At 33.2% G+C, this 17,007-nt stretch overlaps 1 protein-coding gene across 1 annotated transcript; it reads right to left on the bottom strand.

Moving 5' to 3' along the window:
- Positions 1-3,099: 3,099 nt before the first annotated feature.
- LOC139850234 (pentatricopeptide repeat-containing protein At2g13600-like) lies at positions 3,100-5,670 on the bottom strand. Its single transcript, XM_071839818.1, has one exon. It carries the CDS (start codon positions 5,648-5,650, stop codon positions 3,458-3,460), a length of 2,193 nt encoding a protein of 730 aa, XP_071695919.1. The 5' UTR covers positions 5,651-5,670; the 3' UTR covers positions 3,100-3,457.
- Positions 5,671-17,007: the final 11,337 nt, after the last annotated feature.

The following is a 17,007-nucleotide window of genomic DNA, read 5'->3' as shown; positions in this document are numbered from 1 at the left end:
TATTTTAGAATTACAAATACGAATATAAAAATCAAAAATCAAGTTCATGATATATTTTGACTTAATTACACCATTAGTCCTTAAAGTTTACTCTTTTTATCATCCTAGACCTTAAAGTTTTTTTGTTTCATGTTTACCCTTGATGTTTTAATTTAGTTTCAAATTCATCCCCAAGACTAACTTCTCTTAAGTCAATACAGATACTTTGAATCATACGAGGGCATTTTGGTCAATGTATGTTAAATAATAATAAAACTAACATGCTACCTAATCACAACACATACTCACGTCTGCTAATAAGTTACCATTTTTTTTCTTTTCATATTCGACTTGCATATTCACATACTCCAAATCCTACTATCTTCAATCCCATATGGATCAACGTGTTCCGATGTACACTATACGAATTGAGTATGCAAGCTTGGATACACAAACTTTGGATCAACTATATTCTAAGTTCTCATTGTAAATAAATTAATTGCTACTCTTTCATTGTACACAACCATGGTACTCTGTTTCATAGTGGATTAGTTTGTTGATTACGGAGTATTATTTAATGGTAAACTTATAATGAAAACTTATTTCATTGATTTGTTTACTGCCATGTTTCGTTGATTTCTTGTTGTTTATTGCTATTTTGATGGACTTTATAAACTGATATTTTGGTGAATTTGGTCGATTATAAGACAAACTTTATACATAATGCAAAAAATATACTTGCACACATACAAACTCAAACTGCACACCAAAAAAATTTATAAAGTGCATCAATATTTAATAATGCAGATACCGTCAATGTTGGCTGCACAAACAAAATGAAGCATTTTGACCCAATGTTAAAGTCATAACATTGGGGCAATGTTGACTGCACAAACAAAATGAAGTCCACCAATGATAAAGTCATATCACTTTTGGCTGACTTTATAGAACTGTTATGATATCATCTGTGTGCAAAACTGTTATTTGTCATATGTGTGAAAACCTTTTATGACTTTATCATATGTGTAGATACCGTCAATGTTGACTTTATCATAATGTGCAGTTTTGTGCCCCCAATGCTTCGTAGTATGTTATATTAGACATAAACACAAGAAGACTATTTTACCCTTGGTTGCTAAGCATGTGATATGGACCTAACAGAGATGATTTAACTGATGTTAGTTTTGGGGATTAATTTGAAATCAGATCAAAACTTTAAGGGTTAGCATGAAAAAGAAAAACTTTAAGGTCTAGGATGAAAAAAATGGTAAACTTTAAGGATTAATGGCATCATTAAGTCATATATTTTTTTCAACTGTTACTGTACGAGCTTCTTCATCTTCATACTATATTTTAAATTCTCAAATCTATTTGTGATGTTTCATTCAGTAAATTAAAGATAGCATAGTGTTCCTTGAACAAAATCGAAGTCTCGTGCATCAACTATTCAGATTTACATCCACAGATTCGTAGCGAATCACATCGTGTTCTTCTCATAACCGAAAACATCAACATCGATGTCTCTGGATCAGTTTAGCTAATCATATGATGATTCGAGCATAGTTCCTGATTCCTAATCACTTACACAAGCTTTGTGATGCTTCAATTTGAATTTAACAACATCACATGTTTGATTTAAAGAGTCAAAGCTTATAGATAAAAGTCAACTTCAAATTTTGTGCATAAATTGGAAAGATTGAGTTAACCTCATGTTCTGAATCTGCAAGTCGAGCATTCTCGAGATGATTTGCTACATATTTCGATCGGAACATCAGATCTGGTGAGAACATCAGCTGTCATTTGTCGCTGTCGTGGTGACGAGGAACAAAAAATCCAGATCGTTGTAGGTGGTGGCGAGACACAAAAACCCAAAAAACATAATTCCCTTGTAAATGTTACAATTTATCAACATTTACAGAACCTCAAATCATAAAGTGCAACAGTTACAATCATGATTTGCAACATTTACGTAATATATAAATCGTAAATTGCAACAGTTCCCAACATTCTACATAAATTGCAACAATAAAATTTCTTAAAAAAAAAACAATTCCAATCAAATAAATAGCTTCTTAATTAAGATCTGCAAGTTCATGGAACAAATTGGTCACGACTATAGTTTGTGCAGTCTATTTGTTCAGCTTTTTCAGCATCAGATTCCGGCATTTAAATACGATTACATAATCGCTGAATTGCGTCAGGCTAATCGATTACGAGAGCGCTAGAGTTTCGAATCGAGTATTCATCAAGCTATATCGTTCCGCTAAATTTTTCAACGAAAGATGAATGAAATTTGTTGTTTCTTCTAGAACATCGCGATTTGATGGCGGCGACGGCTGTGTAGGAAGCGATGGAGAAACCACCGGCTGTGGCGGCGACTGGTTTGCGGTGGGTGTTGGTGGTTGGTGGAATGGAGAAGTGGGTTGGTGAGGGAGTACAATTTATGGTTGGTGAGGTAAAGATGAGATTTGGATGAATGGGTGAGATCGACATCGACATACGGTATAAATTTAGGTCAAATTGATAATAAAAGTAATTAAATGAGAAAGGGGCCAAATGTAATGACGAAAATACCCTCACATGATTTGCACATGACACCACTTAACGGCTGAAATTAAAAAAAAAGTGACAGAAGGACGAGGGATGTATAATTGTGATATATTAGGGACGAGAGATGCATAAAAAAAAAAGAAAAAGGACGAGGAGTCAAAGTTGATGTAAACATCAGGGACGAAGAATGAAATTTTGTCAAGTAAATTTACTAAACATAACCAAATCAAGGTGCGAACAAATGTGAATTCAAGCGTACCTAATTTTAAAAATATGGAGTACTCCGTATCAAACGTATTATTGTAAACAAATGCAATTTAGTTGGACTTTAATTGAAATACGACAAAAAAGGTGTTATGCACATTACCTCCCTTGTACATATGTTTACACAATAGATTTTCTACACATAACCCAAAAGAAGGTTAATTTAGGTTATGATTACAGTTCGACTCAATCTTACAAATCAAAGAAAGTGTATTTCTATTCTATTGACATATTTACTTGTAGATGCAAGTTGAATCATGAATACCAAAAAGAACAAACAAAACAACTCAATAAATTAAGCAGATTGAAAAAGGAAGAACAAAACTGGCTAGCCTAATGCTGCTGCTAGTGGTTGATTATAAGGTAGACGAATGCCCATATTATGCTCAGTAATGACCATCATATCATAGTTTGACAAAAGGTGTAGATAGGCAGGGACACTGTCCGTCAAACTCTGTTTCCTTTTAAACTCACCCCGTAAGAGTCAGATGTCTATAAAATACTTCCATCAAATACCCTACATGTAGCAGGAGCGAGTATCATCCCACTATTTCAAGGGTTGTAAATCCTTGTCGAGAGTGGGACTTGAACCTGCGCCAATTTCAACTAAGGCTTTTTTCACATGGTGAGCATAGCTTCTAAGGCAACGGGTAAAACTGAGCTATTAGCTTATTGGTAACATATCATACTTAAATAGTTCTAATACACCAAAAATCTCATTTAAATCATTATGAGTTCCATCTTGTGAATAAAACAAATGCAACTCATTCCTAACTTCAATCCAACTACACCCTCCATTTTTCTTCAATCCTTTTTCCTTCATCAATTTTCTAGTTTTCATAACTTCCGGCCATTTTCCAGCCGACGCGTAAACATTCGACAATAAAACATACCCGCCCGACTTCTTTGCCGCCAGTTCCTGAATCTTTGCCGCCGTCCTTTCCGCTATCTCATCTTCACCGTACGTTTTACATCCACTTAAAAGCGCGGCCCACGCGTTGACTTCTGGTTCACATGGCATTGACTTTATCAAATCTTCAGCTTCACTCACCCGACCCGCTCTAGATAACATGTCAACCACACACGTATAATGTCTCTCGTTCGGTTTTATATTATACAACGTTTTCATTGAGTTAAAGTAATCAAGACCTCTGTTAACTAAACCGCAATGTGAACACGCAAACAATATAGCTAACAAGATGAGCTCGTTCGGTTCAACCCGACCCGTTTTCTCCATTTCTTGAAATAATTCGAGACTCTCTTTCGCAAACCCGTTTTCAGCTAGCCCTTGGATCATAGCAGTCCAAGAAACCTCGTTTTTTTCACGCATTCTAATAAAAACGCGTTTAGAACTCTCGATTTCACCCGATTTTGCATACATGTCAACAAGTGCGGTCCCCACAAAAACATCGTTTTGGTACCCGAGTTTTAACGTCTTTCCATGTATGTTCTTCCCCTTTTCTAACGACGTTAAGTTTGCAGACGCACACAAAACACTGGAAAAAGTGGAAACATCAGGCTGTTGCCCCGAAAGTAACATGCGATTAAAAAATTCAAAAATCTTATCGTATTGTTCGTTTCTTAAGTAACCAGAAATCATCGAATTCCAGGAACCGATACTTTTTGAAGTTATCTGATCAAATAAAACTTTAGCTTCTTCTAACTGCCCATTCGAGCTATAAACACTAATCATTGTGTTCCAACAGACAACATTCTTATTCTGGACAGTGTCAAACACTAAACGACTATCTTTAAGGTTTCCACATGAACCGTATAAGTCAATTAACGAGCTACTAACAAAAACATCGTTTTCAAGTCCAATTTTTGTGATATGGGCATGGATGTTTTCGCCCGAATGCAACGCCTTAAGGTTCGCTAATGCATTAATAACACTAGAAAGACAAGATGAATTCGGACTAGTACCACTTTCAACCATTTGTCGAAAAAGTTTAATAGCCTCTTCTGCATGACCTTTTTGGCTGTATCGTGCGATCATTGCGCTCCAAGATACTTCATTTTTTTCAGGCATAACATCAAAAAAGCTTCGAGCTTTATCCAAATCTCCCATTTCAACGTACATATCCAAAATCGCTGTCCAAGAAATCACGTCTTTTTCCTTCATTCCTTCGAATATTCTGCTAGCCATTTCCATTTTGTCTAACCTCAAACTAAACGTTATCAACGAATTACAAACCGAAACATCATCCTCAAACCCAAGTCTAACAACCAAACTCAAAACACTAGTCCCTAACACAAAGTCACCCATTTCAGCACACGTTCTCACAACGGAAACAAACGTAACATTATTAGGTGTTACCCCAAATCTTAACATTTCAATAAACAGTTCCATTGATTTCGAATGTTTTCTATTCGATAACAAACCACTAATTGCAGCTGTCCAAGAAATCACATTATGATAAGGATTTCGCCAAAATAACGACATGGATTCATCGACTCTCCCATACTTCAAATACCCAGAAATTAAAGCAGTCCAAGAAACTTCATTTCGTTCAGGCATTTCATCAAACAACTTGCGTGCATAATCTACATTCCCTGTATCAACATTAGCTGTAATCAAACAATTGTGAACAATCATATCAAACCCATCATAATCCTTGAGTAACTGATCAACATCTGAAGATTTTTTAAAATCTAGATACATGATGAGTAATTTCACTGCCACGTGTCTATGTGATGAAATGCCCAGTTTGTAAAAATGGGCGTGAAATACTTGTCCTTGTGTGATCAAACGTTGTTTTGTGCAGTGCTTTAAGACTGAAACGCTTGATTCAATATAGCCAACCAAACTTTTTACAGGGTTTTTTATGACATGCAGAGTTTTGAAAATGCTGCTCATATTATCGCAAATTTGGATCAGGCGGAAATATTTTTGATGATGGAATATCAAAAATTTATGAGCTTTTATAGTTAATCCCCTACATCACATAAAGCATGCCTATCAATCCTACATGTCACTACCTACTATCCTCACCTACCTATCATACACGTGGCATACCTCACAATTTTCTGTTTTTTTTTAATTCTGGCAAAAAAAAAAAAAAAATACTGAAAAAAAAAAAAAAGGAAAACGTGTTCCATACATTTGCCAAAACATAAAACACACACCTATTCGTCTTCATCTTCTCTCCTTCTCTCCTTCTCTCATTCAAACACCAGATGCATATCTTCAATTCACATGTTTACCTTTTTTTTCATACCTACATATTTACTCCATTACAGATCTATATATAATTACTACCCTGTCAATTTCGTATACAAACGAATTATCCTTTTCACAAACGTTTCACAATTGGTCCTATCCTGTTCCGTACTCACATTTAATCCTAAATACGCATGAACCCTAATTCACTCATACGCAGGATTTGAATAATGACTGATTCACTAATGGTATATGTCCATCAAATTTACGCTTTCTTCCACGCTTGCGTCGATTAATATGCCATCAATTGAAATTGAACAATTAAATTGAATCTCAGGTATGCCATTCTTCAATGATTATCTAGATTATCATTCCACATATTTTGAATTTTCGTCAGATTAATTTTATCCATTCATCTATGTTTTTATAAGTATAAATGTTAAATTTAATTTTAAAATTCTAAGATAAAATTAATACCCAAAAAAATCTCTTGAAATATATCCGCACTCAATTATGTTGATCAATTTTCAGAACGTTTTTATCGGATCAAAATCCCAACTCATTTTTAAAAACTTAATAATTTCTAAGTTAAATTATTCAAATTGATCTCATAATTATTATCTGTTGCGTTGATTTCGGGTCAAATTACCAACCATTCTAAAATTACTATTTGTTTAAATACAAAATTATCTTAATGTAAATGTGACTGAGTTTTTTTGTTTTTTTTGTTTTTTCCTTTCATACGACAATATTGTAATTTAATGTCAAAATTACCAATTTTTTTTAAAAAAATAGAAAAAAAAAACAATTCAGTTTTTGTAATTTAAGTCAAATTATCGGATTGATAGGTATGCCACGTGTATGTTTCTATAACCTATTTTTGGATAAAATTTGAATCATCGTGAAACATGGAACCGTTTCCTAAATTGTAGTATACCATCATATCAACCTCCAAATTAAACTGCATTCACACGTCTATATAACTTCCTATTGCTCATCTCAGAAACACATCTCCTATTTTTCAATTCAGTTTTCAATAACTAAAATTACCTTTTAATCACTACTAACTTGTGACATCAATGGAATCGAAATTGCTGTGCATAGGTGCAATCACTGCTAGGAGTCCATCTGTTTCCACGCGTTTGAAGATACTCAGTATTGAAACATTGTCAAGACAAAATCTTGACAAGGGCTTGCCTTTTCTTGATGTTATAGCATCTGATGAGCAGGTTATTTCTAACTATTAAGAAATTAATAATGTCTCATATCATCAATTTCACTTTTACATTCTTACAGGTTTCATACACATAATAATTGTATACTTTATTTACTTTTTCGAAAATACTTTGTAACATTACCCTATTACACAAATTCCAGGGTGATCGCATTGGTCTTATTCTGAAAAATGCTCATAAGAAAAAATACGAGGAACTATTGCACGAGCAAAATATATATGTGGTTCAAAATGTTGGAACATTAAAGCTAAACAACCAGATGTCCAAACTTAATCACTGGACACACGATTGCAAACTCATTTTTATAAACAAAACCACAATTGTGCCAGTTCCTTCCACGCAATGGACTGGAAGTAATGGTTTCAAATTCATTCCATTTCTGGAACTAATCAACTGTCAACTACCAGAAAAACACACTGCAGGTACTGTCAACACCCTGATTTTTACTTATATTCTTTACAAATGTAATCTGTATACGACCTAAAATTATGTTGAGAATATATATTTATAATTATATTTCTTTTAACCATGACAGATGTGATCGGTAGAGTGAATTTCTATGACCGGGAACCAAAGTCCTATGGTAGTGGCAGTGAAGATAAGTCTAAATACATCAACCTGGAGCTAAAGGATTTAGAGTAACCCACAAATTTTATCATAATAATATTTTACTTTTTACAAAGCAGAACCATTTTACACATTATATTTGCTATCATTTATTTATTACGTATACATTTTTTTTTATTGATGTAGCGGCTCAATTGTCTCATGCACCCTATTTGCCAAATATATGGTAGACTTTTTGGCATACATGAAAACTGTTGCAGATACTCAATGTGTCATCTTGGTCATTCAATTTGGTCGCACACAGAAATACCAACGTATCACCACTATTTGTGTATTTTTTTTAAAGAAAATAAAAAATTAATAAAATCACATAACCATCTAATCTAATTAAAACTATTTTCCTACTTGTGTAAAATTCAAACTGCAGGTCAGCTTACTGTGGGTACAGACTGGACTCATACGAGAGTATTTATAGATAGCGACATACCTGTTATGAATGAATTCAGGAAAAGGTTAGTAATACTATGAAAATCAGTAAATATAAGTAATTGAAACTATAAACACTGTACAAACATTGTTCTAATATGTACTGACACTACTGATTAAGGTACATGGAGTTACACAAAGATAATGATTCTGAGTCATCATTGGAGCCATCATTTACACCTTCGTTGACACCAAAATGGAAAACATTGGAAGAGTTTTTTGAGCACGTTATTTGTGTTGGATGTGGTGATTTGTCAATAAATATTGTATACTCTCTCCTTTTTAATTTCATATCTGCTCTGATTTACTTATATGTTCCACTATACAATTTTCGTAGTACGATGTGTCTTGTGAACATAAATTATTAATTCACAAATTACTTTGTAGGCGGGTATTTTTGTTGTTGAAGCAGAGATTATTGCCATTGAACCGGACGAATCATGGTCATACATTGCATGTAAGAAGTGTCACAAGAAAGCACCACCAACTACTAAGGAGGTTGATCTAACACTTGACATCGACCAACAGCTGTTATTGAAGCGTAGTTGCAAAGACTGTGGTAAAAATCCACAAGTTGCTCTAAGGTGTGTGTTATGCATCTACGTTTTTTCACTGACTTTATGTACCAATTTAAAATAAAATCATATATTTTTACATGCCCTTGGCTAACCACAATCACACATTCCATAGGTTCAAGGTTAGTGTTCGTGTAGCAGACGACACGGGGATAGCAACATTCACACTGTTTGAATCTCTTGTCAAGAAATATGTTTCTAAATCCGCATATGAGATAAAAAAGTCTTTACCCGAAGACGATGATCAACCCGTGGAATTGGAGGCATTAGTTGGTAACACAATGTTGTTCAAGGTGGAAATAAATGAATACAACAAAAAGTTCTCACAATCTAACTACACGGTGAAAGAGGCATCCACTGATGAAGTTTTTGTAGAGAAATTCCGTGAACAGTTCAAGGTAAAATATCAATAACCATACCATTTATTTAGGTTTAAGACTATTTAGAAACAAAACTACAATCCATATCCTTCACTTTTATATACTAATTATTATTATCTGACCTTTTTTCAACAACAGCTTGATAGGACTAAAATCAAACAGATGAAGCTCGAAGCTGATACTTCTGAACTGTCAGTTTCCACAAACGTACGTTGACCTATTACTGGATTCTTTTTTATGAAGATTGACTAAATAATATTGCCAAATTAGCATCAACTTGACAATGTACGTTAAATGACATTAACCATTTAATTTGCTTATGCATTGCAGTGTGGTTCTTCAAGCATGTACAACAAGGATAAACACTCGGTGGACCTTGCAAGCAGTACGGGCTACACCCCTCCGAAAAACAGATTAAGCAAGAACCAAAGGAGAGCCCACTGTCTGTTAAGTCGTCATCAACCAGACCGAAGAAGATAAACCTTGGTGACGATTAGTCCTCTCATTCAAACGATTGATCATCCACATTGCGTTTGAGATTTATGTCTTTCTTAATTATTGAACTATTTCTTGGTTACTTTGTTATGTTTGTCGTTCGAACCTTATCGTTTTTATCAGTGAAATAATTTGGGATGATCATATCTTATTTTACTTTTATTATAAGTGCATGATTTTTATCATCTCAAGTTGATTAATACACTATCATATTTTGTTGAACAATCTGATCTACCTATAAAAACTTTCATCAGGTTATATTTTCAACATATCAAGTCTGTTACATTATAGCTTCATCAAAATTTGAAAGTAGTTGTTTCATATGATCTAACCTATTTATTTTAAAGCACATCCAATTTATAAAAAAACTTCAGACTAATCTAAATTTATACGAATGCTAAAATTAGATTCTCCTCAATTTAAGCTGTCATTTTAAAAAAGTATTTACAATTGTAAATACACACACGTAATTAACTATACTTAAAATTAACCCAAATTTAACCTAAATTAGAGTCACCTATATTTAATCTATCATCTAAATAAGTATTTACAATTGTAAATACACACACGTTAACCACATTCATTCCTTGATACAAACATGTAATTTTGATCCCATTTACAACCTACTAATAGGGCTTCTAAAAATAACATCTATACGGCCCAAATTAAAACAAAGTAGGAGCCCGGTTACTTAAAGGCCTACTAAACAATAAGTATCATCTAGCGAATCCTTGCAAATTTTCAACCCCACCCATATAAGTTAGGTGAGGGGTCACATTCATCTAAGTGCCTTTCTCTATCTCAAAGTCTCATATTTAAAATCAAGGTACTTTCAAAGCTTTAACATCGCTATCGGTTGCATACTAGGTACTACAATTTCGTTTTATGTAACTTGCCGTCTTTTTCCCTCTTTCTTAGATCCGATTTTATATCAATTTGTGAATCTTTAAGCAATTGTGATGTTTCGCATGCATAGATTTACATTTAGATCAACGCAAAATTGAAACTATGGTAGGGTTTTACATAAAAGCATCGAATCGGAAATAAGTAAATGCAGTACTAACTTCGTTGTATGTCGTTTTTAATAATCGTTTAGGTGTCAAACAGTCATACTTAAAATATATATTACACTATATCTGATGCTAAAGATGAATGATTTGAGACAACCATTTAATTACTAGCATGCATTCACTATTTTTAACCCCCTGTGCAATCGATTTTCTAATAATGTGGTTGTATTGATCCAATATCATGTTTAGGGTAACAATTGTGCAACAGTGAAATTTCCTGTTTTATGTCTCTAATTCTGTAACCAGATAAGTACTCTTATTCTATTGACTAATCATCTTACTATTATCATTAAATAAATTTAAAACATGCATTAGTCTCTCCTGACTGGCCTTAATTTGTCATTGTTATGGTGTTGAAAATTAACCCACCTGATGCTGTGCAAATAGATAATTCATTAAGATGAGAGTGTCTATTTTGCGTAAATTTACAGATCATTTGATTTTATTTAATTATATGTCAATCTACTGTATAAAACTCATGGAGGTATGATTATATGTTTTTACATTTATTTACAGCTCAATCCATCAAAATGTCTGATTTCAACAATAATGATAAAATCAAAAGTAAATGGGAATAAGGCTCATCATCAAAAGCCACGGATGCAAGTAAGGACAAGCTTCAAACTGAAGATGAATCGGATGAAAGCTTTGACATCAAAGAAATTACTGGAGAAGAGTATAATATCAGTGTTGAGAAAAAATACGGCTTTACTTTTGACTCAGCGGAAGACCTCAATCTGGATCTAACTGACTCTGACATCGCTGACCATTCTTCGGGAAACGATGATGATTCTGCACACAACGAAGAACAGTTGTCTGATAACTCCAACCAACTAGGTCGTGTGAACAATGAAACCTGTTTATGGATCAAAGTACCAGGAGGAGTATTGTTGGTTAGTCGTTTCAGCTTCATACTATATTATAACTTTTGATGATAATTGTACTTTGTCTTATATCATTACATTAATATGGTTTGAAATATATAACGTGTTTGTAATCACAACTCTTAAGTCCACTTTTACATTTACTAAGATATGACTGTATTTGGTATATGTAGCGCCTTCCACCGCAATTCGTTAACATTCCAGAGTTGAAAAAAGGACGCCGTTACAAGTGCTTTGATGTTGATAGCAAAGAGCATCTTTGGAGGCTAATAGAGGAGAAAGACAAAAAGAAACCAAACTTGGCAGTTTCTACCGGATGGGAGGGTTTTGTCGCAGATAACAACTATGAAAAGTAGACGATCTGCTTATTGAATTCAATCGAGACTTTAGTGTCTTTCTTATTCATGCTGAAAAGAGGAACAACATTCGACCAAAAGTTTAGCCGCTCCGCATTTCGAAAGGCAATATAACACACCTGACTTTTGAACATTTTATGCCTTTCGTGTTGATGTTTTTTCTAGACTACATGTAGTTTCTTAAGTTAGTTTGGGATAGTATCGTCTTTTGTAATTTAAATCCCTACTCGGTAAAACTTCTTTAGGACCCAATGTATTAAAACTATGAATGTTATGCTATGTCAGTATGTGTAGATACTGTGTCTACTTTTTAATTATTTCTTTTCCCTATATATATAAATACTATACTACTGTCATGCATACACTTTTACTATATGATTTTTTTAAAAAAATGCGGTGCCTACATACAATGTACCAAATTTCTAACCTGCCATAAGTAACAATATTAGAGTTCATAAAAATACCAAAATTTTCAAATATTGATACATTTATTAATAGAATAACATAGTAGTTCCTACAATTAAGGACCCGTTTTTAGGAACAAGAGATGCAGTTACAAAGATAATTGAAATTTAAATATATTGGGTTGATATTTTTTTAATACATCTTCAATCATATGAATGATATTGATGAATTCCCTTTATTTAGTTTCCCAAAATAACTGATTTGCAAATTTCAATCTCATTTTCGTGTTACCACTGTTTCATTGTAGAATCTTCCATCAAAACATCCTCACATTCATCCGTAAATACACTGCAAATACCAACACCGATCATCTAATTCAATAACAACAACGGATTCATGGAGAAAGATGTTTCATCTTTCATATCAAGCAATACAAAACCTGCTTCAAAAACTAACAAGAAATTAGCGGATACCGGTGGTCAATCAGTTGAAAGAACTCCACTTAGAGATCTAAACAGAAATGAATCGGTGTTATCAATAAAAGAACCTGTACAAGGTATTCAATAATCTCGGAATTTTTAATGGTCATCACAATACTATTTGTTTTTTAAAATTAAGGAGTAACAGACTTAGAAGTATCTATATTCACATTCACTGTTTTTAACTCTTTGTTTGCTCTTTTCAACACTATGGAATAGGTACGATTCAAACTAAAAGAAAAAAACATCTCATTGATAGCCGAAGTGTTTCTTATGGATACCAAATTCACTCCACTCATCAATCATATTCTTCTAATGTTTCAGGTTATCTTCTACTCTATACTACCTTAGTGCTAAAAAAATTTATAAATTCACATATAGAATCACTTACTTTGTGGTGAACAGGTGGACATGGCAACTTGATTCAATCAAAACCGCCGTCAACTACCAATACATTTACCCAGGCAATAGATGGTCAGATTCATGAAATGCAATTAATTGATGTCACAAACGAAGGTTCTCCTATAACGAATTCTTTTTAAAAAACATTGATGTCTATACTATTACTACAATGTGCGCATGGTTTCCTACTTTAAAATACACTACAAATATATTCTATTCATTTTCATTTAACATTTACAACATAGATGCTGTTTCAAGAAAACGACGAAAGGATATTATGCAGAGTAACAGAAGCATGTTGTCACATAAAGCTACAATTGCCAAAACATCTGATAATTCTATTGTCTCAAGTATACCGCTTCTTTACAAATTCATCTATGCTTATTTATATTTATTTTACTCCCTGAATTGTTAAACTCACGACAAACATATTTATTTCTTATATTCATATAGGTTTACAAACCAATCTCAAGGAAACCACACAAACGTCAAGTACGCGTCGTTCACAAGACAAACGAAAAGGAAAAGAAAATGCTGACCCATACCAGCATACCAAACATTATCCTACAATTGACACATCTTTAAATTACCAGCAATCAGGCAATTCAGTAGCCATTCCAGTAACTTCAAACAAATGTAAGTATACTACCAAATGATGATGTTCTTTCTCTTATTTTTTTAACATTAATAATAATTATAGTCACAAAATTAACTTATTTTGCAATACTACATACAAGCATTCAAATTTTAACCAATTCAGTTTCACTTTATTAATTAACCCATACTAACAACACAGAACTATCATTACATTAAATTAAATAGATATTTAAAGTATTTATTTATCTACTTTTCAGATATATACAGAAAATCCAGTTCAACACCCTAAACCAGTCTCAAAGTAGACCCATTGGCATATGTAGTTTTATTTATGCCCTTGAACAAATTATTAAAACGTATGTACTAAAAAATTTAAATTAGGCTTGGACTACAAAAAAATGGATGTTCACCGATTTATCTGAATTTTAACAACTTTAGCTTTTCATTCATAATTTGTACAGAATAAGCTATGAATCAATCAATTTTTAGAGAATTAACTGCAAAGTGGACCAGCAACGACTCCAACCGAATTTCATGTGTAACAATTTTCATAACTAATAAGTCTGCTAATTGTTTTACTTTCATGTATACTGGTACTTCTATCAAATACATTGTACCCAAACCTACGACACCAGCTATTTCGAAAAACCATACACTCTTAGTTGAAGACAATTTTATACTCACACCGACACCACAAAAGTCACCAGGTTATATGCTGTATTTCCTTACTCATATTCCGATTTTAATAATTGAAAACAATATAGTTTACCCTTGACATATTAGGTGATAAATATGTTAAAATGGTTAATTATTTTTTTTTAATAAAATGTTTCTCATTTACATTTTAATCAATCGTTTGATTACTACTACATATCAGCCTCGGCAAGAAAGGAACGAAGATTAATATTAAACAACCTTAGGGAACAAAATTCATCAACATCATCATCAACCTCGGCGAAGAACAAGATCAAATCAATTAAGTCTGGTCAGTACTTAAACATACATTATTGTTTTCATAACACAAAATATAAATGTATCACAACGTTATGGTATTTCTCTTTCACAGTTGATCATTCGCGAACACGAACAACCAAGGCAGCTAACCCATCATCATTTGCCACACCGTTAACAATAAAAACGCGCAACAATATTATTCCCAATGCATCAACATTCTCACACGGTACATCAAGTGGTTACATATTTAAGGCAAACCATAGAGCATCTACAAATGCAGGTACTTCTACCAAGTACAATGTATACGAACCGACCACCCCATCTAACCAAAACAACTATTCTATTTTAGATAAAGAGAATTGTTTTGTCACTCCTACACGACAAAAGTCACCAGGTGATTTGCTTATTAAACTTACTCAATGTATATATGTTTACTATATTGCTTCCACTCTTTCATACAATTACATAGTCATATCCCAATTAGGGTATTGTTTTTTAAAATAATTTCATTGTTAGATGTTGTTATTTATTAAGTTTGGTTTGTATATTACAACAAACATCAGCAACGGCACGAAAGGAACGAAGAATAGTATTGAATAACTTAAGACAACAAAACTCTTCAACTATATCTAAAGTTGACGCCAAAAAAAAAAAACAAAAACCGTGCAGTTGGGTGAGTTTTTATGCAATCATTATTGTAATCAAATAAAAAAAAATGTAAACACTGCTTTACATCATTCGCATTATCATTTACAGGAACCCAAAATAAAACTCGGACAAACAAGTCAGCGAAAGTATCACTATTCAACACACCTTTGACAATCAATAAACTGTGCAGTAATAGTGAATATACGTCAGCAGTCTCTCACGGTTCAGCAAGTGGTATCACATTTACATCAACACCTACATCAACTGAGAATGCAGGAACTCCATTACCTCAACAGATTAGCAGACAAGTACACTCAACAAACCTTCAGTATAAAAGTAAGTCTTCATTTATTACAATTTACAAAATGATAACTCGATACTAAATCAATTCGTTTCATTTTTAAAAGTCATATGAAGAGATAACCGTAAGGAAACATATGTTAATTACTTCTTCATTACACATTATGCTACTTTTTTAAACAGCCGCAAGAAAGGAGCGAATTGAAAAAATGAGGCAAAAGAAATTTAATACGTTAAACAGGACAAGGAATACAACACCTGTACCATTTGATATTAGCGGTGAAGGTACCTCAGGCGTTAATCAACAACGAATCAGAGGAATTTCAAAAGGTTAACCAAATCCACCTAAACCAACTAAACAAATTATTGCAGTTAAAATGTCAACAATTACTCTATATGACGTCCTTACATTTTTTCATTTAGCATTCACATTCGTCACTTTATTTTTCAGCTTACCGTGATGAAGGAGACTTATCTTTTACTTGCTCCGCTTGTGGAGCCAAACTGTGGAAAAAGGAAACAAAATGTTGTTTACGTACAAAAGGGTTACGAGGCGCTTTTTCCTTATGTTGTCTCAAGGGTAGAATCAAACTACCAGAATTCACAACTACACCACCTAAACTTTTGATGGATTTATACACCAACAAACATCCCAAAAGTAAACATTTCATAGAAAATGTGAGACAGTACAATATGGTCTTCGCATTTACATCAATGGGTGGTAAGGTAGACAAAAGTGCAAACAGAGGGAAAGGTCCGTACACATTTCGAATCAAAGGTCAAAACTGTCATAGAATGGGAGGACTGGTACCATCCTCTGGATCGATTCCTAAATTTTCCCAACTATATATTTACGATACTTCAAATGAAGCACGTAACAGAACAAAAGCGATCGGGTATAAACAAGTGTTACTTACAATAATTTTAATGTTTTGATTGACAAACATATATTCTTTCAACAATTTAATGATAATAACTAATTCCATTTATTGTATTTTTCAGAGGAATCAACGGAAACGAGCCATTGGGATCAAAAAATCAGTTGGATGAGTCAATAATACAAGAATTGATGGAACTTTTAGACGATTGCAACCCGCTGGTGAAGATGTACAGAATGGCACGCGATCGTTATGAAGAAACCAAAACTGCAAATTTTAAAATCAAACTAATTGCTAGGAGAAGCACTGATGGTCGTAACTATAACCTACCAACCGTAGATGA

This window comes from Rutidosis leptorrhynchoides, chromosome 5 (genome assembly GCF_046630445.1).
Source record: "Rutidosis leptorrhynchoides isolate AG116_Rl617_1_P2 chromosome 5, CSIRO_AGI_Rlap_v1, whole genome shotgun sequence".
NCBI classification, from domain to species: Eukaryota; Viridiplantae; Streptophyta; class Magnoliopsida; order Asterales; family Asteraceae; genus Rutidosis; species Rutidosis leptorrhynchoides.
This window is presented reverse-complemented; position numbering and strand designations above follow the sequence as displayed.